The 24,386-nt window shown below is 38.6% G+C and overlaps 2 protein-coding genes across 4 annotated transcripts in view; one reads left to right on the plus strand and one right to left on the minus strand.

The window, feature by feature from the left end:
- Positions 1–1,259: 1,259 nt before the first annotated feature.
- On the minus strand, positions 1,260–3,290 carry LOC123607221 (basic proline-rich protein-like). The gene is made up of 3 exons (XM_045496375.1): positions 3,194–3,290; positions 2,406–3,001; positions 1,260–1,397 (listed from the first exon to the last, which is right to left on the minus strand). Exons 2-3 carry the CDS (start codon positions 2,982–2,984, stop codon positions 1,260–1,262), a joined length of 717 nt encoding a protein of 238 aa, XP_045352331.1. The 5' UTR covers positions 2,985–3,001; positions 3,194–3,290.
- PPARG (peroxisome proliferator activated receptor gamma) overlaps positions 2,460–24,386 on the plus strand; it is a 136,739-nt gene continuing 114,812 nt past the window's right edge. For 2 of the 3 annotated variants that reach the window (XM_045493834.1, XM_045493832.1), the window contains exon 1: positions 3,414–3,495. The gene's annotated coding sequence lies outside the window, so the exon portion shown is untranslated. Of the gene's footprint in view, positions 2,494–3,413; positions 3,496–24,386 lie in introns of those variants that run through there. The other variant, XM_045493833.1, reaches the window with a different exon arrangement.

A 24,386-nucleotide genomic window follows, 5' to 3' on the forward strand; every position in this document is an offset into this window, starting at 1 on the left:
AGCACCCAGGCACCCCACACCATATGCAAAATTTAACTCAAAATAAATCACAGACCTAAATGTAAGAGCTAAACCTATAAAGCTCTTAGAAGAAAATTTAGGAGTAAATTTTTATAGCTCTGGATTAGGCATTGATGTGACACCAAAAGAAAAGATAGATAAATTGGATTTCATCAAAATTAAAAACTCTTCTGCTTCAAATGATGCCAGGAAGAAAGTAAAAAGACAATTTACTGGATAGAAGGAAATATTTGTTAATTATCTGATAAAGAACAGTCAATAAATCTTACAAATTAACAATAAGTAACCCAATTTAAAAATGAGCAAAGGATTTTAATAGACTTTTCTTCAAGGAGGATACACATATGACCAATAAGCACGTGATAAGATGCTTGTGTGACGAGTCATTAAGGAAATGCAAGTCAAAACCACAGTGAGATACCACTTCACACACATCAGGTTGGCTAAAATAGAAAAGACAATAACAAATGTTGACAAGGATGTGGAGAAATTGGAACCTCCATACATGGTTGACAGGAATGTAAAATGGAAACAGGCTGGCAGTACCTTAAAAAGTTAAACATAGAGATACCATATGATCCAGCAATTCTGCTCCTAGATACATACCCAAGAGAAATGAAAAAAAATATGTCCATACAAAACCTTGATGTGAATGTTCATAGCAGCATTATTCCTAATGGTCAAAAAGTGGAAACAACCCAAATATTCATTAACCAAGGATGAATAAACAAAATGTGATACATCCAGACAATGGAATATTATTTGACCATAAAAAGAATGAAATATCGATACATGTTACAACACTAGTGAGCCTCAAAACATTATGCTAAGTTGAAAGAAGCCTGTCACAACAGATCTTATTGTTTGATTTCATTTATACAATATATCCAAAATAGGTAAATCTGTAGAGACAGAATTGGATTGGTGGTTGTCTATGGTTACCGGGACTGAGTGCTAATGGGGAGGAGGTTTCTTTTGGGGATGATGAAAATGTTTTAAAATTAGGTTATGGTGATGGTGGTATAACTGTCAATAAAGTGAAAAATACTGAATTTATATATTTGAAATGCATGATATTCATGTAAATTCTATCTCAATAAAGCTGTTTAAAAAAAAAAAAAGATTGGAACTCTGGAAAGATCAAGAAATAGGATGCATGCAGCACTTCTATGCCTGAGTTCAGAAAGCTGAGCCGCGACTTACCTAGATTTCAGGCAAAGAAATGGGGTTTTCAAGGGTCAATAAATGTTCTTTGACATCCTATAGAGCTGTGGCACTTCTTGTTGGAGGGCACAAATAGAAGGGCATGGATCCATTGACTTAAGCTCTGAATCTTCTCGGAAGTGATACTCACCCTCACGAACTTTTACTGCAAACTACAAAAAGGAACTTTCCGCACTGAAGGGAGAAGAACTAGGCATCTCCACCAAGTTAAGACGTTAAAGGACCAGAGAGCGTTCTGGACAAGGACTTTCTTCATCTTTGCCTCCTCAAGGGGGACCAGGCCTAGAACAGGACGCTCAGTAAATGACATGGGAAGAAGGGACAGAAGGAAAGGCCTCAAGTCCACAAGACCAGAAGCTTTCTTACTGGGCATCTGTTAACCCCTCTGGAGGGGTGGTCGTGGAGAGAGCTGCAGAAGAAGCCGCCGACAGTCTACCTAGTACATTTACAAGGCAGAGTGCCCTAAACTGCTTCTCAAACTTTAGTCCCACGCCCCACGTCCTGCCCCACCCCCACCATGTGTCCCAGGCCCTCAGTGGAGGAAACACCACTGAAGAATTCAAGAAATTATGTTAATGAGTTTAAGAAATGCTTTTAATGATTAAAACCAAAACTCTGTCACTTTAAAGGACTAATGGACACCGGCGTGAAGTACAAATGCAAAAGGAGGGCACTGAAAGCGTGCAGGACCACTGGGCCGTCAGCTAAACGGCCCAACGGTGATCCTCAATATGACTTAACTTCTTTTTTAAGAATGTCATTAAAAATAACAACTTGTAAGAAAGAAGCCTCGCAGACCACAGTGCGAAGGGTGAGACACACCGGCCTGGAGATGGAAGGAGGGCTCCGGAACCCGCACTTCGTGCTCTTCCCAGACGTGGCCCTACGGGTCCCTATCTGAGCTGTGTTCGAACGCCCGCTCTGTAAAATGGGACCATTTCTGAGCCGCCTCCCAGCGGTGGTTGTGAGGAACGAACGAGGCCGAGCCGAGTGGGCGCGCGCCAACGCAGCCTGCGCGGCCAGGGGCCCTACTGTGCGCCGGGCGGCTGGCGCCCCGCGCCGCGTGCTCTCCGCCCCCGCGCCCGCCCCCGCGCCGCGCCGCGCCGCGCCCGCCCCCGGCCCGGCCCGGCTCGGCCTCGGGCAGGCGGGGCCGACCGCACTCTGAGCCCGAGCCCGCGCCCGCGCCTAAGCCGCCGCCTGGGGCACTCGGGTCGGCCGCCGGGACGCCGGAGCGGGGTGCCGCCGCAGGTCAGTGTCCGGGTGCGGGGCGGCGCTGGGGGCGGCGGGGCCGCGGGTCGAGGGGGAGTCCGGAGGGCGGGGAAGCGCCGAAGGGTCGGGGCCCGAGGAGGGCCGTGGCCGTGGGGTGAGGGGACCGGGCTGCGGCGTCGAGTCTGAGGGGACGGGAGCGGGCAGGTCCCGGGCGAGGGTCTTGCGCGCGCGCTGAGAAATCCGGGCGCAGAAAGAGCCCTCCAGGCGGGGGAGGGCACGGGCTGCACGCGAGACGCCCCACACGGAGCGGCGGCCACGCACCGGGAGACGCCAGCCGTGCGTCCCGCGCTCCCCGGACAGGCCCCCTCGAGGAAGCGCTTGGGTCGCGGTCCGAGAGAACCGGGGACCTGCGAGCCCCTGGCGGAGGTGTGCGGGCGTCCAGGAGGCGCTCGAGGCGAACTTTGGGACCGAAACGCGGGCTCCGATGTGTGTCCGTCCCTCGGCCGTGGAGTCTCCTGCTCAGTCCCCATAGCCCAGGCGGCGGTCACTGTGTGGGGGCGCGGTGACAGTTGAGCGAGGGGCACCCTTGGGGTCACCCCCTCCCGGCGCCCTTGAGCGCTGTGCAGGCCGTGAGCCTAGTGGAGGGGCTGGGAGGTTGGCCAGACTCCCTAGGGTCGCAGGGGGATGGAAAATGCGTGCTTCCCCCGCCCCACCCCCGTGTTGGGAAAGGTGGAATTACCCGGTTGGGGGCTCCTACACTTGCAGAGCCTCAGCGCCCGCTCTGTGTACTCAGGTTGGGAAAGGCAGGTAACTTAAAAAGCGCTGGTCCCTCAGTGCAGGGGTTGCAAAGTGGGTGTGTAGCTGTGGTACTGTATGCCTTGGTATTTGGGGAGGAGCTTAAGGTAAGGAGGCAGAAACTGGGAGTAACCTATTTGCTGCTTTTATATAAGATCAGTTGTTAGGTAAAGAAGGGGCCTTTACCTCTGCTGGGGATCAGAAGGCTGCATTTCTAAATTCTTCTTGTTAGCTTCCGTTGCTTAGGTGAGTCGCCTCACTCTAATTGCATTTTGCGAAATGTGTTGATGTACCCAGAATTTGCAAGGTGATGTTGGTGACGATTATACTATATAGTGATTATTTGGCTGTGCTGTTGTTTTAACATAAGAATCTAATTCACTTGAGTCAAAGGATAATTCACTATTTTCTTGGGAAGACTGTTTCTATTTTAGAGGAATAAAGTCAAATAATAGTAATCTGCCATGAAGAAGCTGAAGTTTTTCTTCTTTTCCTTTTAAGATTGGGGGGTGAAGTGTAAAATTAATTTTGTTTAAATCATCATCTGAAAACAAAACCAAGCAAGATGCTGAACTGAGTTGTTAGGAACCCAATTCCTGGAGAAGACTCCTTATTTTGAAGTACATTATTTTAATGTCAACTGTTTTTATCATTCATGAAACAAATCGTAAGCAGAGTTGTTGAGAGAAGAGTGAATAACTTATTCTTTAAAAGGACCCAGGGATCATCTTCTTCCACAAATCTCAGATGTTCTGTGGCAGTCTTCTGTCTATAGCTAAATGATCAATCACTAACTGAGAGCAGAACCAAACGGATGGTGTTAGATGATTTAGGAAACCCTTCTGGTATAGAGACTGGCATAGACATTCCCTGGGGCTTCTCTTTTAAAGAAATACTTCACACTCTTATGATTGTTTTGTGGAAGACACTTACCCATGTTACCAGTTAGCGTTAGGAGTGACTTTTCAAGAGAACCTGTTCAAGTTTTAACATAATTTTTGTGTTGTCTGTTGTCAGGTGCACAGATGCATTCTGTGGCTAATACGGTGCCATAGTGATATATGAAAATTTAAAACTAACGTTATGTTAGCCAAAAAATGAAGCTTGTTACAAAACCATCTATTTTGCCTTACTCTGTACTCCACGTGGTTTTTCTCCGTTATTTAAGTTATATATGTTAACTTGCTGATAATTATAACTGAAAGCATCTTAGAATCACCTCGTGACCATCTTAATCTTCTACAACTCATTGAAGGGGAGAAATGTGTTGTTTTCATTTTTAAATCAAAATTCTTTTTCATATTTAAAAGTTTGTTTCTAGTCTTTACAATAACTACTATAAAAGCATGGCATTGATGAAGGCTGAAGGTTTGGAGAATTCTTGGCTAAGATTTTTGGACATTGTTTTTCATTCCTTTAAATTATAAGAATATAATTTTAAAAAGTAAAACATATATGTCTGCCAGCATCGTATTCTTTATTGAACTTAAAATACTTTGAAATATTTTTGTGATTGGTGTTTTTAATAATTGAATACACTTTTCTTTCAAGGGACAAATTTCCTTAATATTCATTTCTTCGTATATTTCAGAATTACATTTTAAAAACTATATCAATTTTTAAAATTCGCTATTAATTTCAAAATCCCTATGACATTTAAATTTTATATAGGAGACAAAGCCTGACTTTAGGCGTATGAATTAGAAATGCATTACTGATCACGGCTAATTGCTTTTAGTTAGTAAGTTACAGAATTGTAAACAAATACTTATTTTTCTCTCTTCTGTAATTCTCTGAAAATAAGATGTTTGCCATGAACCTTAATTATTAAGATAATTATGCATGTGAAAGCTATGTGAAAGGCAATGCTGTGAAAACATACACAAGTATTAATACACTTCATTTAGTTTTCAAATTGTAAAACGGTTGCTAATGACAAGACTTTCATAAAGTAGGGGAAAAAATGTTAAAGTAATACTTCACAAATTCTCTTATAAATCCTGGCCCATACTTTTACTTCTTTGATAGGATCGATTGATCGATCGATCTATCTGCTAATGGATAACACAGAAAATGTCATCATTCTGATTTGTGGGTGTCCCACTAAATTCATTGTCGCTTGAACTTGGAAATATATGTCCAAAGGTATAGTAAATGTACTAGAAGAAGTTTTTGGTCTCCTCTGTTTCCACTAAATAAATACCAGTTGTAGAGGATTTTTTTAAAAATCACTAATCAAAAAAACTTGATTTAAGTCACCAATCTGTAAATGTAAACATACGCTCCCCGCTCTTGAAAACAGTTAAACTGAATTTTTAAGTTGCTTTTCTTATTTTTCCTAGCAAATCTTGATATTAGGGTAGGTAGTTGAGGCCTAAAAGCAACAAAAAGTGCTTACAGAATCCTTTGAAACTGATCTAATTTGACTCCACCAAAGTACAGTAAGATTTGTGAATAACCATCTTGCAAGCATAGATAGCCCCCACATATTATACATGTCATAACATTCTAGATAAAATTTTTTAAGTTGAAGATTATTTGAAATCTTCATGGAGTTTCTCATTTACTATTTGTATTTTACCACAATACGGAGGTAGATTTTGAGAAGTTATATGGCGTATGTTTTAGAACTAAGTTAATAAAAATGTCACGTTTTATTTTTATTTACCTTAATTACTTAAGTTGGCTCTTGGAAGGAAATAGATTCAAATACAATAGACCATATTTTGGAGATAGCTTTCTAGATGTTAAGACAAAAGCTATCATCAATAAGAGTATGTGCTTATTTATTTTTTTGAATGTTTATATACCAAGAAATATTTTTCTTCAACAATCAATATATATTAACATTTTAATACTGAATATTTAACCCAGAACATGAATGTTTACATTTTTCACAGTTTCAGTTATTACAATGGGGCAAGTCACTTGTTCTTTCTCCTATCTGATTACTAAGCAGGCCTGACCCTGCTTTGCTTCTGAGATCAGATGAGCTCCAGCACAAGCAGGGTGGTAATGGCCATTGATCACTTATCCTTTCTAACTCTGCATTTCCTCGTCTATGAAATGGGAAAAGTATTGCAGTTATTGTTCTACGCTTTTGTTTTTTGTTTTTTGGAGTTTTTTTTTTTTTTTTTTTGGTATGATTTTAAGACTTTATCGTAAAACCTGTGTATCTTAAATGATATGACCTTGTCCTGAATTTAACTGAGCAGATATTTTAAAGAGAAACTTCATGGTTATCCACATCATATAGCTAACTCTTCTACAAATGCTAATAATTCACCCTAGTATTAATTTTGAGATCATTGTTAAGAATGAGCTAAAGATAATACTTACCATGTGGTGATCAATTTATAAAATGTTTCTGGAAATATTTCATCACTCTTCAATTTTAAATTTTATTTCCTATTCTTGATGATTTTCAATAAAAAATCAGACAAGTAATTTTTTTGTTTTATTACATTATATTTGTGAGTCCTGTGTAGACACAATGTGGATCCTCTTGTGTCAACATTGTGTGTCTAATGCCATCTAGGTGCAGATTGTGCTTTTATTTGATAAGTTCTATTCTTTACATATTTTTATGGTATACTCTGTGAGTGTTTAATGTATGTTATCCAGGAGCAGGTTTATTGTATAATGAGGCCTGTGAACCTTCAAATCAAAAGACAGGTTTTTATCTCCGACTAAAAGACTAAAAGTGACTTGTACTTGTTGTAAGAATTGGGTCTTTTTCTGACAAGCTATAACCAAAAATTGGGTTTTAGAAGCTTAAAAGTGAGTATGCCTCCTAATAGCCCACCACTTTACTAGCAGGGAGTAATTGGAAAACCATGCATCATCCAAATAATAAATTAAAATATCTTTTAGTGTTTATTTTTGAGAGAGAGTGAGCACACAAGCAGTGGAGGGGCAGAGAGAGAGGAAGCCTCAAGCCTCTGAGCTGTCAGCACAGAGCCCGATGCAGGGCTTGAACTCACGAACCCTGAAATCATGACCTAAGCCAAAATTGGATGCCCAACCAACTGAGCCACCCAGGCACCCCCAAATAATAAATTTTAAATTCTGCTTATGAATTGTTAAATACATCTTGTTGTGAAGTGTCTCCTCTGCAAGAAAGTAAGAGACTTGATTCCAGGTCTGAAGCCCATTCTGTTCCGGGAATATGGAGCTACAGAGCCCATGTAGGAATATAATTAAAGGGTTAGGGAGACAGAGGGCAAAGAAAGCTTAGGCCTGTGCCTGTAGGTGAGTGTTCCTTTTCCTGTGGCTTCCCCTTCGGGTTGGGGAGGAGGAGCAATATTCACTTCCACTCTCTTCCGTTCGGGCTTTCTCAGAGTCATTGCTGTACCTTCAGCTAATTCAGTGACTAGGCCGTTCTCAACTTGAAGATCTTTTTTGCGACACAGTGCGATGAGTCTCCTTTCCCTACTGTGATTTCTCAGATATAAAGGGAAAATATGAAATGATCAATTCATGCAACACAAATCAATTAAAATTGAAATTTAAAACTTCATGGTCAGGTTTTAAACTAGATCACATAATGGTTTAGTTCAATTTGATTATCTGTTTAGGAGACATTCTACTTCATTGATTTTAGATAATAAATTCATTGCTAGTTTGACTGTTTCACTATTTCTTAAAAAACGCTTTCATTTGTGAACTCATCTAGGAGAGTTAACAATGTGGATAAGACTTACTGAAACAGATTTTCTGACCTTCTGGCAAGAGTTCATATTAGCATAAACCTGGGGTGTGAATTCCTTCACAGTTTACCACAGATAAGGAGAAGGGAGATAGGAGGGAGGTAGAAAAATAGGGAAATACCCTGAGTAGGAGTGTAAGAGATCTGTGTATGGTCAACTCCCACAATCAGCAGATTGCAGTTACCGTGCATAGACCTCAAATACAAGGTTGGTTTCTAAGAATTTACCGTGCTCCTCAGTGACATCACAGAATTTTAAAATGTCTCTGGGGGCCCCGGGTGGCTCAGTCAGTTAAGCATCAGACTTCAGCTCAAGTTATGATCTCACTGTTCTCTAGTTAGAGCTCTCATTGGGCTCTGTGCTGACAGCTCAGAGCCTGGAGCCTGCTTTGGATTCTGTGTCTCCCTCTCTCTCTGTCCCTTCCCTGTTACCACTCTGTCTCTTTCTCTCAAAGATAAATAAGCCTTAAAAATTAAATCTATATATGTATATATATGTGTGTATACACACACACACACACACACACATACACACACACATATATATATCTTTAAATTCTGAAATTGCCACCTAGCAGTGCTGTTCTCTCTGGCTCTGTAAGTTGCTTCAGGAGGGAATCTGGGAAAGGGACTGGAAAGAGAATATTCTTATCCTGTATGTTTAAGAAATAAATTTTCCTTTATAAGGAAGGCAGTGGGGAAACAGACCTGTCAAACTCTCTGAGTACAATGATGAAGTGCTAGGAAGAACCCCTTAACTTTGACCCCACCCCACTAGCTGGCATTTCACCTCTCAAACTGTATTTGTCATTTGAAAGTTTGAAGTCCACTTTCAAAATGCCAATATTCCTAGCAGGGTTGGTTCTTTAAATCACTGTCAGCAAAAATTTGAGAGCTTAGTTCCTAGTTTCCTTGCTACCTGAAAACAAGGCCTTTAGGGAATAGATAACATGCGTGGGAGTTTGAAAGAGGTGATCTGGAGGAGGAAAAATAAAATTAAGGTGATTCATGTTCCAGTTTCTCCATAAACCAGCCTCTTTGAAACGAATAGGAAAGTAACCATTGGAAATAGCAGTGATCGGAAAGGATATATTTTCTCATACATGCCTTTATTTTTCTCTGAAAAATCAATACAAGTCTTCCTTAAACCATTTTTTCCCCTCAAAGAAAACAAGTTGTTATTCTCCAACATCAACTTTCCTAGGAAATGTAATCAAAATTAAGGTTATGAGTTATGGTAATCAAATATCTGAATATTATATCTCATTATGTCTTTTTATTTTCACTACGATGTTAGACAAATTATCTAGTGTCTCCATGAGTTAGTTCTTCCAGACTTTTAAAGTAGCTTCTTAATAGATTGAAATGAGGGGAACCTTTCAATCACACTAGAAAATAATGTACTGAAGTATAAATAATACTTAATGCTTTTGCAGATCCACAGATCATACAACTTAATACATGCTTTATTTTTTATTTTTATTTTTTGCCAACAGTAGTTATGGCAAGCCAACACATCTCTGTTAGAGAGAGAAGCTTAGTAGCCATGTCAAAAGCAAGTTCATTAATTCTGTGAATCAGCTGACAGTAGTATTTAACAGTTAGGTTTGGGCCACCCTCATGCAAATTGTTTACTTGCCATTCACTTTTTCCAGTGTTGTGGAAGTCTGAATCTAAAGCAGAGAATCCCAAAGTCCTACCTTGCTAAATGTCATTCTTTTCTGTCAGTTGATAATTACCTGTGTAAACAAGTTTTTGATTGCATGTGGAAAAGTGTTTAGATAAATTCTGTCACTTGTTTTATGTAGTGGATACAGTTTGTGAAAGAGAACAAATGTATGAATGGTATATATATAAATGAAGAAGATACTTTAACAAATTATTTGCACATGTCGGTAAAATCCAGAAGAGTGAAGAAAATACTGAGACATTTGCCAATGTAGGATTACTACATGTTTTCCTAAAGCATTTGGAACTAATTAAAAACATCCTGGCTTTATTTAAAAGCAGTATAATATATTTTTAAGCTTTGTTTTCAGTGAGGTCCAAATTTGTTGGCATATAGGACTAGAGCAGTGCAATGTCTACAAAAATATAGATTATCAGTTACTTGAAGTAGGTACTGACTGGGTTTTATTCATCTTCCTAGCTCCAGCGTATAGCCCCATACTTAGTAGGTGCTCAATAAATGTTTTAAAAAGAATGAAGAAATCATCCAAGGCGGTGGTTCTCAAGTGTGGTCCTTGGACCAGCAGCATCGACATCATCTGGGAACTTGGTAGAAATGCAAATTCTAGGGCCACACCCAAACCTACTGAGTCAGAGAAACTCTGGGGATATGTTTTAACAGGCTCTCCAAAAGAATTCTGATAGATACTGTTTTGGAACCCCCCTTCACCTGCATCCCATGAGATGGCCTGGACCTACACTGATGAGTGCACTTAGTTTAGATTATTTTTAGTGGGCCTTACCCTTGCTATAGTTAAGTTCATTGCTGCATTCTCCCCATTGATAGACTCTCTTGGGATCATCCTGTAAAATTAACTCCATTGGCTTGGCATTGTATTACTTAAAGAAGCTCAGTGTTGTCAGTAAGCTTGTGTCAAGAGAGACTAGCCGGTTCACTTCATAGTCTGAGTGTTACTGGTTCCTCTTACCTTAGAATGGTCGTCAGGAATCCTGAGTCTCCAAGTTCAAATACTACAACTTCAGGACTTGGTTTTATAAGCTCACTTGGGATGACTCACCCCCAGAGGTTTCACATTAAACAGACTTACAAGATAATGGATTTGTATGCCTCAATTCCAGTTTAATAATAGTAGAACATCTGTGTACCCTTCCTAGTGATTATTGATGATACTTTTTTTTAATTCTAAAATTTTTGGTTCTGGAATTGAAGAAACTTGTACTTTTATATATTTCTGATGTCACTATGATTGAGTTCCGGCTGCTTAGAAAGAGACCAGGCAGTGTATCAAACACTGGGATGCTGTACTCATACTTATGGAACATTTCCCGAAGATATGCAGGATATAGGAAAAAAAATATACACAGAGACTTTCATAAAAGCATTGTTATAGGGACCAACACTTAGAAGTAACTTATTCAATAGCAGGGAAACAGTTAAGTAAATTATGGTGTAATCACTAGGTAGAATGTTACACACTCATCAATGACAATTTAGAAAATGATAACAAATCTGAAAAATATCGAAAGTAGCATAAAATGTATTTGCACTATTGATTACAACCTTATATAAATGTATGTGTATGAAAAAGTCTGGAAGGGAAGGAATATACAAAAATTATGACAGTTATGTTAAATAGTGAGGGTTTTAAAATTGTTTATATTTTTCCCTCTTTTCCAAAGTTTAGCCAGTAATATAAAATTACATCTGTAACTAAAAGCATACATTTATAGCTTTTCTGTTTTTTAGTATGCCTGTAACTCTTATCAGTAAAAATCAAGGGAAAGAGCAAATCAAACATTGAGAATCCTCTACCTATTTTATTCCTTGAAAGCCAGTGAAGATAATGGTAAGACACTACATGAATTCTTTTTGGTTATATCCAATTTTATTTCATACTTACTTTTATTCCACATTTTGGTCTCCTCTGTAGTCTTTGCTTGACTAGCCTCCATTTGGAAGGAGAAAAATATCCCATCTCTGTTACAGCCTCTTAATTTTCTCAGCCATACATAAGATTTGATTTGGTTTATATTTATGTTCCCTATTTGATCTTTAGCATACACTGACAAACAGAGCTTTTATTTTTTATTTATTTTTCAAATTTCTAATGCTTATTTATTTTTGAGAGAGAGGGGGTGGAGAGGGGCAGAGAGAGAGGGAGACAGAATCTGAAGCAAGCTCCAGGCTCTGAGCTGTCCGCACAGAGCCTGACATGGGGCTTAAACCCATGACCCATGAGATCATGACCTGAGCTGAAGTTGGATGCTCAACCAACTGAGCAACCCAGGTATCCCTAAAAGGTATATTTTTAGTATATTATATATGTAATGTGTATTTAATATAATATATAAATAAACATAGAGCAATACATAATATACATACAAGTATATGTGCATACAACAGGCCAGAGAAATAGCCTTTGAATTAATTCATTTTTCCTTTTTTCTGTTGCATTGTTCTGGAAATCCCAAAGGGAAAATTAAGTGGTTTTGCCTTTGAACCAGATTACAGGTTACATTTTTCTTGTCACTTTCTTTGGAACCTCTTTTGAGTTTATATCAGCTTGATGTCTTATTTTTTTTTAATTTTTTAACATTTATTTATTTTTGAGACAGAGAGAGACACAGCATGAATGGGGGAGGGTCAGAAAGAGAGGGAGACACAGAATCTGAAACAGGCTCCAGGCTCTAAGCTGTCAGTACAGAGCCCGACACGGGGCTAGAGCTCACAGACCACGAGATCATGACCTGAGCCGAAGTCGGACACTTAACCAACTGACCCACCCAGGCGCCCCAGCTTGATGTCTTTAGAGTAACCTTTATCTAAATGAAAGCAGTTGTAAAAGCTTTTATAAATTTTGTGTCAGGAATATTGAATATTTCTCTCTTCTTTCTGTCTCCCCCGTTTCTGATAATTTAGTCCTTAATACAAGGCAAACTTCAGCTAACAAAATTCAGTTTATAGCACTTAGAATTTGTGGTTAACACAAACTTCATGTGATGGTACCTCGAAGGACAGATTGACTGAGAAAAAGCTCCTTTTTAACGAAGATTTATTTATTCAACAAATATCTATTGAGCTCCTCCTTTGTGCCAGGAGCTGTTTTAGAGAAGAAGGATAAAGCAATGAACAAGACTAACAATTTCCATCTCTCCTAGGGTTTATGATTATTGTCAACTAGATTTAACAAGAACAGTAGTGGGAGAGGTGGTATCTAAAGAAGCCACGGGTTGGCCCATGTCCTGTGAGTAGGCAGCATTGCTAGACCAACATGGAGTCAGACAGCTGTCTTTGAGTTGCGTATGAAGTAGGGGAAAACCTGTGTCCTTGAATATTTTTCCTGGGTCCCTTATTACTATATTATTTTAGTTCATATGTATGTATTATATGCTATGAATAATGTATTATTGCATTACTTTCTGTCTTCTCAGTAATACATTTATTAACAAAGAAGGTAGAATGCACCCTTTGTTAATAGGGTACTACCGTTATTGAAAATCCAAATGACAAGGTGATTATTCACTTTGCAAAAGATTTATTTTAAATGTTCTCACAGTGAATATATATATACATATATATATACTTTTAAATTTTTATTTATTTATTTATTTATTTATTTTGAGAGCGAGGAAAAAGTGCTTGTGTGCAAGTGGGGGAGGGGCAGAGAGAGACACAGAATCCCAAGCCGACCTCAAACTGTCAGCGCAGAGCCCAACACGGGGCTCGAACTCAGAAACCAAACCTGAGATGATGACCTGATAAGTTGAGCCGAAATCAAGAGTCAGACACTTAACTAACTGAGCCACCCAGGCACCTCTCACAGTGAAAATATTTAAGGGGTGAATTATACAAGTGAATTTGTAACCTAATTACTTATGAAAAATTATTTATACTTAATAGAAATGTAAAACAAAGTTCACTGGGACTATCCCATTAAAATATTTTTTAAAATCCCCTCCCCCCCAGGAAATAAAGTTAGCTACTTTTCTTTAATTTTTTTTTAAATGTTTATTCAGTTTTGAGAGACAGAGAGCGTGAGCAGGGATGGGCAGAGAGAGAGGGAGACACAGCATCTGAAGCAGGCTCCAGGTTCTGAGCTGTCAGCACAGAGCCCAAACTCGTGAACAGCAAGATGGTGACCTGACACCAAGTTGGACGCTTAACCGACTGAGCCACCCAGGCACCCCTAGCTACTTTTCTTTAAAAGCCAATAAAGCGGGCACCTGGGTGGCTCAGTCGGTTAAACGTCTGACTTCAGCTCAGGTCATGATCTCGTGGTCTGTGAGTTCAAGCCCTGTGTCGGGCTCTGTGCTGACAGCTCAGAGCCTGGAGCCTGTTTCAGATTCTGTGTCTCCCTCTCTCTCTGACCCTCCCCCGTTCATGCTCTGTCTCTGTCTGTCTCAAAAATAGAAATAAACGTTAAAAAAAAAACCAATAAAGAACTTTTATATATCTAGACTATAATATTTGAGCAAACAGAAACTCAGATACTATTTGAAATGACTATCCTTTGGTCAGATGATTTATTATAGCTATTTCCAATTGCTATACTCACATATAAATTGTCTGTCATTTTGGTTCTGATGTTACATTGACAGAAAATATCTTATTAACCACTTAAACATAAGTTGTGAACAACATGACACTTTTGGGGAAAAATGATAAGGAAAATACATTTTGAAGGAGCTTATGTGAAGTTAAATAGAATTAATCCATTCATATATAGGCTGCCATGGCAAAATAGAGTGCAGTATAGTTCAGATATAATCAAAACTCTCAAATTTTACAGATTTCACTGCAGTTTATTCAATTCCACAAACTCCACAAGCATTTAATGAGTGACCGACCACTCGCTTTTCAACACTAGATATCCTTACATAGGAAATAAAATCTGCCCATCTGAAAACATGGCCTTAGAGACAGTGAACTAGTACTTCTTAGTCTGGAGAGCATATCATGCTGGGTAGATGAACCAGCATCTAGCACCAGGGAGGCATATAACCACAGTACAGTAAAAGCCGAGAAAATCTAAGACATTTTTAGGTTGTGCACATGATTCATGCTGTGTATTTCTCTATGTCTGCTGGAACAGTCTTTAATCCTAGCAAAGTACGATACATACACACGATTAATTTGTCTCTATTAAGCACATTACGTTTTAAAACGTCAGGTTGATGTCCTTTGTCATGCAAGGTATGTAAAATATTTACACTGGCCACCAGCTTTTGAATTCAGGAAATGCAAGCTAATTTTCATCTTAGCTGAAGGAAAACAATTAGAAGCCAGATCTACTCTGAAATGTAATTTAATGCATCCCATATTTCGTATTACACATTTATATTTGCTGATTCTTTGCTGTCATGTCTTACAATTTTTTTTACATATATTTTTTTAAATGTTTATTTTTAAGAGAGAGAGAGAGAGATAGAGCACAAGTGAGGGAGAGGCAGAGAGAGACAGGAAGACACAGAATCTGAAGCAGGCTCTAGGCTCTGAGCTGTCAGCACAAAGCCTGACACAGGGCTCAAGCTCAAGAACCATGAGATCATGACCTGAGCCAAAGTCGGACGCTTAACCGACTGAGCCACCCAGGTGCCCCTCTTACAATTTTTATGTACGAATTCTGTGTACCAAGAAAAATTGTTAATTCATAGAGGATAGAAATGAATGTTGTAGTTCTTATTCCTCTTACATATATATGTACTGCATACCTTCCCTAATTCACAGCCTATAGCATAGGGAACTGGGTATATTATCAGTACTTTATAAAAATTCTAAACTTGATTTGATTTCCCTAATTCACAGCCTATAGCACAGGGGACTGGCAATGATAAGTGCTTTATAAATACTTCTAAACTTGATTTGATTTCCCTAATTCACAGCCTGTAGCTTGGGGACTGAGTGCATTAGAAGTACTTTATGAATTCTTCTAAACTTGATTTGATTTCCCTAATTCACAGCCTGTAGCACAGGGAGGCTGGGTACATTCTAAGTACTTTAAAAATATTTTTAAACTCGATCTGATTTTGAGGACAGGTTTTTTCATATCACTTGTATCGGATTCTCAGTGCTAGTCTTCTCTACATATTTAAGGAATTCCCTAAATCACTCTTTATTGTGTTTAACATTTTTTGATGATAAATAATGATTTGAAATTAATGCCAGAAGAGAGATCCATTTTACTTGTTGTAAATCGGGCAAAATGGGATATGAAAAGGGGGAAAAATGTTAATTATAGACTTCAGCATTCTGTGTTGGATCTTTTAGTTGTTCTGGTCAGAAAAACAGGTTTTAAATGGCCTAAGGGCCAGAGCACTGTTTTACATTCTTGTTTGGAGGCTTCTAATAGCAACTGTAACAAATTCTATTTAATACTACAGCTGGAGAAAAACTCATAATAATGTACAATAAAATGTCATTAAGACTTCTTACTCATGCATAAAATAAAACAGGTTCCTTTTCAAATATTCTGTTAAGTATTAGATAAAAGAGTATCAAGTTTGGGCCTATTGATTTGTTTATAGTATATAAAATAATTTAATCACTGTGCTATTTCATATATGAATCACAAGTATTACTATCATTATTTAACAGTTAATCTCCTTTCACAAGGCAGATATGGGTTTATGAGCAACTTCAAATCAAAATACCAAAGAAATTGATATACATATAAAAGCAAAGCAAATAGAGGAACCTTTTTTTTTATATGGCCTTGTGACATCTCTGTACACCCCCTCTTCTCAGCAGGCTTTCCCTCTGTGGATATAGAATGAAGGTAGGAGTCCCTTAGCAAAAGATCAATGCAGGGAATTTGCACTCTCCACCCTTGGGCAGCCTGCCATTATCCTTCTGTAGCCACACCTGTTCACCTCCTACTAGGGCAAAGAAGGGCCCTGATAGAAATACCAAGAGAGAGAAGCAAAATGGCTGGGAGGGTAGAGCCTGATAAAAAGAAAGATGAACTGAAATGAGTTTGAAGCTTTCTCTTGCTGATGATCCAGATTTGTTTCCTTAGTTTTGTTATTCATTTGTGTATGGCTGGAAACTGTGGATGGCACACATGTTCAGGTAGGTTGTAGGCACAAAGGGAGACACCAAAGCTGCTAGAAGGAGGAGTTTATAGTCCACATGAATCAAAATGGGGTGAAATTGAAACATGTAACGAACACTTCAGAGCAGTATATGATTAAGAGCTAAAATAAGTAAGACAGAAAGCAAATGCTACAAAAGTTCAGGAAATGGCACATCGGTGGGGAGTGGAGGGTGTACCCAGAAAAAACCATGTAGATGGGTTAAACAAACTTGAAAAATTCAAAGATTGATAGGGTGACCTTTTGGGGAGAAAACAAAAAAATATATACAGAAAAAGAAACACGGGAATTAAGTATGATTCCTTTAATATGAAATATCCATAAGAGGCAAATCCATAGAGAAAGAAAGCAGATTAGTGGTTGCCAGGGCCTGGGGGAAGGGGGAGTGACTGCTTAATGGGTACAGGATTTCCTTTTGAGGTGATTAAAATGTTTTGGAACTAGATAGAGGTGCTGGTTGCACAGCTTGAAGAATGTGCATAATACCACTGAGTTGTGCGCTTTAAAATAGTTAATTTTGTGTTCTGTGAATTTTTCACCATAAAACAAAGAAAAAAAAAGTTCAGGGTTTGAGGCAGCCTAAAAGGAGGGGAAAGGAATATCCAGCCTAAGAAAACAAAGCCTAGAATAATGCGTAAGCATAGATTGGGGGGAACTCTGCAGAGATCAATGCATTTGAAGTGGATGTAGTACGTGTATGTGAGTAGGAGAAATATGGTTGGAGATACAGATTTTAGGTCAGATGAGAAAGGGTCTGGAATGCAGGCAAAGGAGTGTGGGTTTTATCTTATAAGGAGTGGTGAGATTCCAGGTCTTGAGAAAAGGAGTGGGATGATTTAATCAGGAGATTAATTTGGCAGTAGGGTGCAGGGAAAACAGGAGGCTATCGCAACATCTGGACATAAAATGAGCAGGGCCTGTAGGAACAAAGAGGTAGGGAAAATGAGACTGATCTGCTTATAAACCCTTAGTTTCTGACTTGGTACAAGGTAAGTGCAAATGGAAGCATAAGCATTTAAATTGTCATGACATTCAACCACATAATTTCGCATTTTGCAAAAGTATCCACAAGGATTGGAAAGAAAAGTTCCTTCACCTCAGAGTTGGAGCCCTAAAGGACAACTGGACTGGACTTCGTGACTGAGTCCTGTAGGCAGTCATCAGCCATGTACTCATTTTTATGGCATGTTTACTATGTGTCACACATTGTGCTAGCCACTGAGAGTATAGCAGTAGGCAAGACTTATGGAGCTTCCTGTATCCTAGATAGCCCTTTGTCAAAGGATTTTTAGAAATGAAAGGGAGGCATGCTTCAGCTCAATGTAAGGATTCTAATTACTGCAATTGTCCAATGATGGGAGAAGCGTTGTGAGGAAGTGAATACTATGTCAGTAGAGACATTCATGCAAAATGTCAAGACGTATTGTTTGATAGTACAAATAAACCGGATGACTTATAGGGTGATTCCCTAGCAATTCCCTAGCCTATAATATTAATTTCATAGAACATATTTCTTTCGCTGTTGACTGTATTGGAACACCAGTGTATACTAAGTGTCTAGACATTTTCATCAGAATTTGTAATTATGTTTACCTAAATTTGAATGCACATTCAATTTTAAGCATATCTGTACAGTTAGTTCCACAGTTCTTTTTAAAGAAAGTACTGTTCTAATGGCTTCTCACCCATCATTTAATTCCACCTTTAATATTTGTGGTAAGTTCCTCATCCAAGTGATGCTTATATCTGCAGAAGCAAGTTATCTAAATCACAGTCATGCTGCTGATCTTAAAATCATTCGTTCTCCCTCCTGTGATATATTGCTTGGGTTGAACAAGATCAGCCATGACTACCCATTTTGGGAATGTCTTTGGGATTCCATTTTGATGGGGGTGAAATTTCAAATTACTTTTATTATTCAACTTTTTATTTTTTAATTATTTTTGTTTTTATTTTTTTTTAATTTTTTTTTGAGAGAGTGTGAGTGGGGGAGGGACAGAGAGAGAGGGAGACACAGAATCTGAAGCAGGCCATGCCGTCAACACAGAGCCCAACGCGGGGCTCGAACCCGAGTTGTGAGATCTTGACCTGACCGAAGTTGAGCAACCGACTGAGTCACCCAGGCACCTCTTACTTAACTTTTTAAAAATGTTTATTTATTTATTTGAGAGAGAGAGCAAGTGGGGGAGGGGCAGAGAGAGAAGGAGAGAGAGAATCTCAAGGAGGCTCCACGCTGTCCACAAAGAGCCCAAGGCGGAGCTTGATCCTATGAACTGCAAGATCGTGACCTGAGCGGAAATCAAGAGTCAGACACTTAACTGACTGAGCCACCCAGGTACCCCTGCTATTTAACATTTTGACATAGTTATTATAAGGTTCAAAACTGTACTGTCAACATTTAGCAGCTGGAATTAATACAGATTAATTGCACTTTGGAGGATCTGTAGGACTTACACTCCTATGGGAGTGTTATCCTCACTATATTTGGGGGAAAATTCTAGAATGCTTTTAAGTAAGGAATGTTATTTTTTTTTTCAACGTTTATTTATTTTTGGGACAGAGAGAGACAGAGCATGAACGGGGGAGGGGCAGAGAGAGAGGGAGACACAGAATCGGAAACAGGCTCCAGGCTCTGAGCCATCAGCCCAGAGCCTGACGCGGGGCTCGAACTCACGGACCGCGAGATCGTGACCTGGCTGAAGTCGGACGCTTAACCGACTGCGCCACCCAGGCGCCCCAGGAATGTTATTTTTTTAGTGCTTATGGTATCAAATGAAGAGAAAGGTTAACTGCAGAAGAAAGAAATCATTTTTGTTCTAGTAGAATATTTTCTTAAAATAGCCCATTTTCATTAAAATATGTGTAAAATTTTGAATTGTGCCTAGAATAGTGCCTGGTATATAGTAGGTACTCAATAAATATTTAATGAGTATTGTTCATTTCATGTGGGGTGATGGTGGACAAAGCATCTCAAATGGAAAAATAGTATGAGCATAGGCACCAAAGTAGGGAAAATGTGAATTTAGAGAAAAACCAGGGTAGTCTTCTGAAGGTAGCATTTGTCTGTAGTTATCAGTGTAAAAATACTAGTGTGGTTATATAATTTAGTGGGTTCTAATTTCTGTCTAATATATAAAATACCAATGATGACAGTTTCTGATGTTTATATCCAGTGAATAGCTGAGCTTAAACATAAAAAGTTATTACCTGTGACTAATCTGGATTTTTGAGGTCCTCTGGCTGTCCCCTCAGTTCTTGCTCTAGCTCTCCTTCTAATTCCCTCTCTTTCCCACCCTCCTTATTTCCCCCTCATTTTTGCCATTTCCTATATTCTCTTTTTTCCTTTTTTTTTTTCTTTCCCCTTTCTCTGTTTCTCACCTCTAATGGCTTTCTTCCTTTTTTCTCTGTTTCCCAATTCCTAACTTGTCTGTCTTTGGTTAGGTCTCTAACTAGAATATGGAAATAAAATGTGTTTTTATCTACTTGTCAAATGATGAAGTATGGATTTTTTTTATCCTGAATTTAGCATGAACAAAATGTTTATGTTGCTCTTTCTGAGATTTACACATGGATTTTTATTGGTTTTATAAAAATTTTTTGAATCACTGATCTTCATATTGAGAGAAGGGGGTCAATAGACCTTGATTTGTAAATCCTGGTAAAGCATAGTAGCTTGTTGAAGTAACTCCTAATTGTCTCTAACAACCTTAGTTTTATCTCTTTTTCCAAATGCCAGTTACATCAGATATATCATATGATCCTTCATGATCTAGGTTTGTTTTTTTTTATTACATCTTCATATATGCAATTACACAAGAGCTGGAACATTTGTCTGTTTTGTTCATTGTTTATCCTCAGAGCCCAGAACACTGCTAACAAATATCAGATGCTCAACAAATAATTGTCATTTTTTATTTCCAATCTACAGTCTCATTCTACTTCCTAATCCTAAGTAGCTATCATGACTTTTTGGAGTTATATTGTCACTAGGATAACTAAGTTTATAATTGATTTATAAATGTAACCGTATGAGTTCATGTTTAGAGAATGCTTTCTTTCCATTCAGTCTACCCTTTAGTCTACTCCACAGCTTAAATCCTTAGCCAAAATGTCACTAAACTATCCTTCTAAAGGACTGTTCTCAAGCACCAAAAGAGTAATCTAGCTGTTGATAGTAATAATTAATGTTTATTGAGTACTTATTCTGTATCAGGCTCTGTTTTAAGCGTTGCGTACATTATCTCATTTTATTCTTCCAGCAACCATAGAAAGTACACACTGTTATCTCTATTTTTCAGATGAAGAAATAAGCACAGAAAGGTAAAAATAGTCTGCCAGGTGATAAAACTAGGATTTGAACCAAAATAGTTTGAACCCAGCCACCCTGTCTTGTATTCTTTAACAAACAGCCTAATTTTGCAGTATTTAATTTGCTAGAGAATGAGATGTCTACACTCCCACTCTCACCACCATTACCACTACCACCATTCCACACTTAACAATTAGATCTACACAAATATAAACTGTATTCAGGTATAACTGTGGATTGGACCTAAACTTTTAGTTGTTCTGGTTCACTGCATCAGTTTGCGTGTCTTGTAAGTGCTAAGAAACTTTAAGTACTTATTCTTGTAACTTGTGACAAGGTAAATCACCAGATCTTTAACTTACATTCAGTAATTCCACTATCACTTAAAACCAACCACTGTTAAGAGGTTGTTCATTTCCATTTTCCTCTACCTGTTGAGTCTCTTACGCAAAAGTCTTTTTTTTGTCATCTCAGGATCAAAAGGCAAATTTAATAGGAAGTTTTATATGACTGTTGTGAAAGTCTAAGGAAGGATATAATTGGCCCTTCTTGAGTCTGGACTGTAATGGAATCAGCCAGCATTTAGGGGGAATGTAGTGAAAGATTTGGTTTGATGGGATAAAAATTAGTCATTTGGGTAAGTTCATATACTTTCAGTTTCCTCACAGTCCACCAAAGGGAATTTTCTTTTGATAGTACAACACCCTGTTCCTTTACCCTTAGAAAAGTTGATCTTGCAAGGAAGGTCATTTCCTAGTTTTTGTGAGGAATTGCTGGAGAATGAGTAGAAATGAACCAGGTATGAAAAGCTGGAGGGCATCTTAAAGTGCTGGGAAAGGGGAGGAAGAGGGAGAGATTATGGATTTACTGGGCTGGGAATGGAGAAAATGTTGAGGAGGAGGGGTTTAGGTGAAGGAGACATTTTGGAGAGTGCAGTGTGTGAAAAAAATTGAAGGGAAGTAGGGAAAAAGGATATGAGAAGCGTGGCTTGTGATTATGAACTGAATCTTCTGTAACATATTTTGAAATACCTGAGTAAAGAATGGAATTCCTTTTAATCTTACAGGGAACGAGGAGTGGCCCAATTATGAGTTGAGTTGTGTTTCTTTCATTCTTTAGAGGGAGAAGATGGATTGTTAGTTTGGGTGGTGTTGAGTTTGAGGTTCCTGAAGGATCTCAGGTAGCAGTGTCCAAAAAAAAGTTGGAAATACAAATTTAGAACTCTTGAGAGAACAGTTGTGGTTACAGATAAAGATGGAGGAGCTATAAGCAAGCAGATGTGTTTATGGAAAAGGGTGAGCCAAGAAGGAACTTTCAGGACACATAAAATAGAAACACTCAGAAAGAAGAGGTACCAAGAAAAGCCACCCTAGTAGTAGTCATATGACCAGATGAGAACTAGGAGAAACTGGTCTTCAGGCAGCTAAAGAAGGAGACAGTTTCAGTGATAAAGGATGGACCAGATATCAAATACTATAGAACACCAGCATGCTAGAGCCAGCTCAGACTGGCTTGTGAAAGTCAGCTGTTAAAATTTTAAGATTTTTGTGAGCCAATTATTATCCCAACCATTATTTAAAATACAGTGGTGTATACTTGCTCTTAAACAAGTTATGTTAAAAAAAAAAAAAACACAACAAAGGTATGGGTCACCTGGGTGGCTCAGTTGGTTGAGCACCTGACTGATTTTGGCTCAGGTCATGATCCCAGGGTCATGGAATTGAGCCCCTCATCAGGCTCTGTACTGAGTGTAGAGCCTGCTTGGGACTCTCTTTCTCTCCCTCTGCCCCTCTTCCCAGCTTGTGCTCTCTATATGTAATTAAAAAAATTTTTTAATAAAAACAAAAACAAAAAACAAACATAATAAACACCACAGGCATCAGTTCCTAATCATTATACATTGTTGATCCTTCCTAATCATGTATACATTATACATTGTATACATTATACATTACACATTCATTATATCCGTATGGTAGAAATGCTGTATAGCGTGTGTCACTTCGCCTGTTCTTTCCACCTCCATGCTCAGTGACGTCATGTTGGTAGCATGAACTCAGTCACGGTGGAAGTATTTATACCACCGAAATTGGCAAATACTGCAAATCAGAGCATTTTTCCCTGAAGGAGAACCACTTGTTTCAAACACGAGAGCAACTTTGGATAAATAGAATTGAAAATTGAGACTAATGAATTTAGCAAGAAGGAAACAACTTGTAAATTTTGCTTAAGTGTCAGTAGCAAAGTGGGTTGAGAAGTGAAATAATAGAAAGTGAAGAAACATGTTCAAATAAGTTTGAGGAGTTAAGGCAGATTATTACTGTTTTTTTTTTCAATTCTTATGCACTTTTGGAGATTAATTAATCTCCAAAAAAAAGGAGTAACACGTGCAAATTTTTTTATGGTAGAACTTTTCTGTTGGAAAGTCTTAAAGAACTGGCTACCTACAGAACACATTTTGGGAAATGTCATTATATTTCACAAATAAGATGATACTGGTTGTAAGTCTGAGTGAGATAAATATCCCCATTATTAAAGGTTCTTAGTTTTCTAAAGGAACAATGTCAAGAATGGATGTTGAATTTTATTGAGTATTTTTTGCGTTGTTTGAGATAATCATCTCATTTCTTTTAAAATATGACCTAGTGCTGTGACATGTTATTTAATTGATATTCTGATGGTAAATCTTTACCTGAGGTAAATCCAACCTGATTATGGTGGTTTGTTCCTTTAGTATATGATTGGATTTGCTCATTAGCATTTTATTTATAATTTTAAATCAGTATTAATAAGTGGGACTGGTATTTTTCTCTTTGTTTTTCACTACTTTTTTTTCTTTAAAAAATTATTTAATATTTATTTTTGATAGAACACAAGTGGGGGAGGAGAAGAGGGAGAGGGAGACACAGAATCTGAAGCACGCTCCAGGCTCTGAGCTATCAGCACAGAGCCTGACACAGGGCTCGAACCCACAGACAGACCATGAGATCATGACTTGAGCTGAAGTTGGATGCTCAACTGACTGAGCCACCCAGGCACCCTTTTAATATCAATATTACGCTCTTTTTGAAAAAGTAATTTGATGGGGCGCCTGGGTGGCGCAGTCGGTTAAGCGTCCGACTTCAGCCAGGTCACGATCTCACGGTCCGTGAGTTCGAGCCCCGCGTCAGGCTCTGGGCTGATGGCTCAGAGCCTGGAGCCTGTTTCCGATTCTGTGTCTCCCTCTCTCTCTGCCCCTCCCCCGTTCATGCTCTGTCTCTCTCTGTCCCAAAAATAAATAAACGTTGAAAAAAAAAATTGAAAAAGTAATTTGACCACAAGTTTGTATATGTTTTTATT

The sequence above is a fragment of the Leopardus geoffroyi genome, chromosome A2 (assembly GCF_018350155.1).
Source record: "Leopardus geoffroyi isolate Oge1 chromosome A2, O.geoffroyi_Oge1_pat1.0, whole genome shotgun sequence".
NCBI classification, from domain to species: Eukaryota; Metazoa; Chordata; class Mammalia; order Carnivora; family Felidae; genus Leopardus; species Leopardus geoffroyi.

Bases quoted from the DNA above. Each gene is read 5' to 3' on its own strand.
- LOC123607221 (XM_045496375.1), bottom strand. From the start codon at position 2,984: ATGGGGACTGAGCAGGAGACTCCACGGCCGAGGGACGGACACACATCG. The intron at 1,398-2,405 runs GTGCGGTCGGCC...TCCTTTTTGTAG, and splicing joins GGCGCGGGCTCGGGCTCAGA to TTTGCAGTAAAAGTTCGTGA.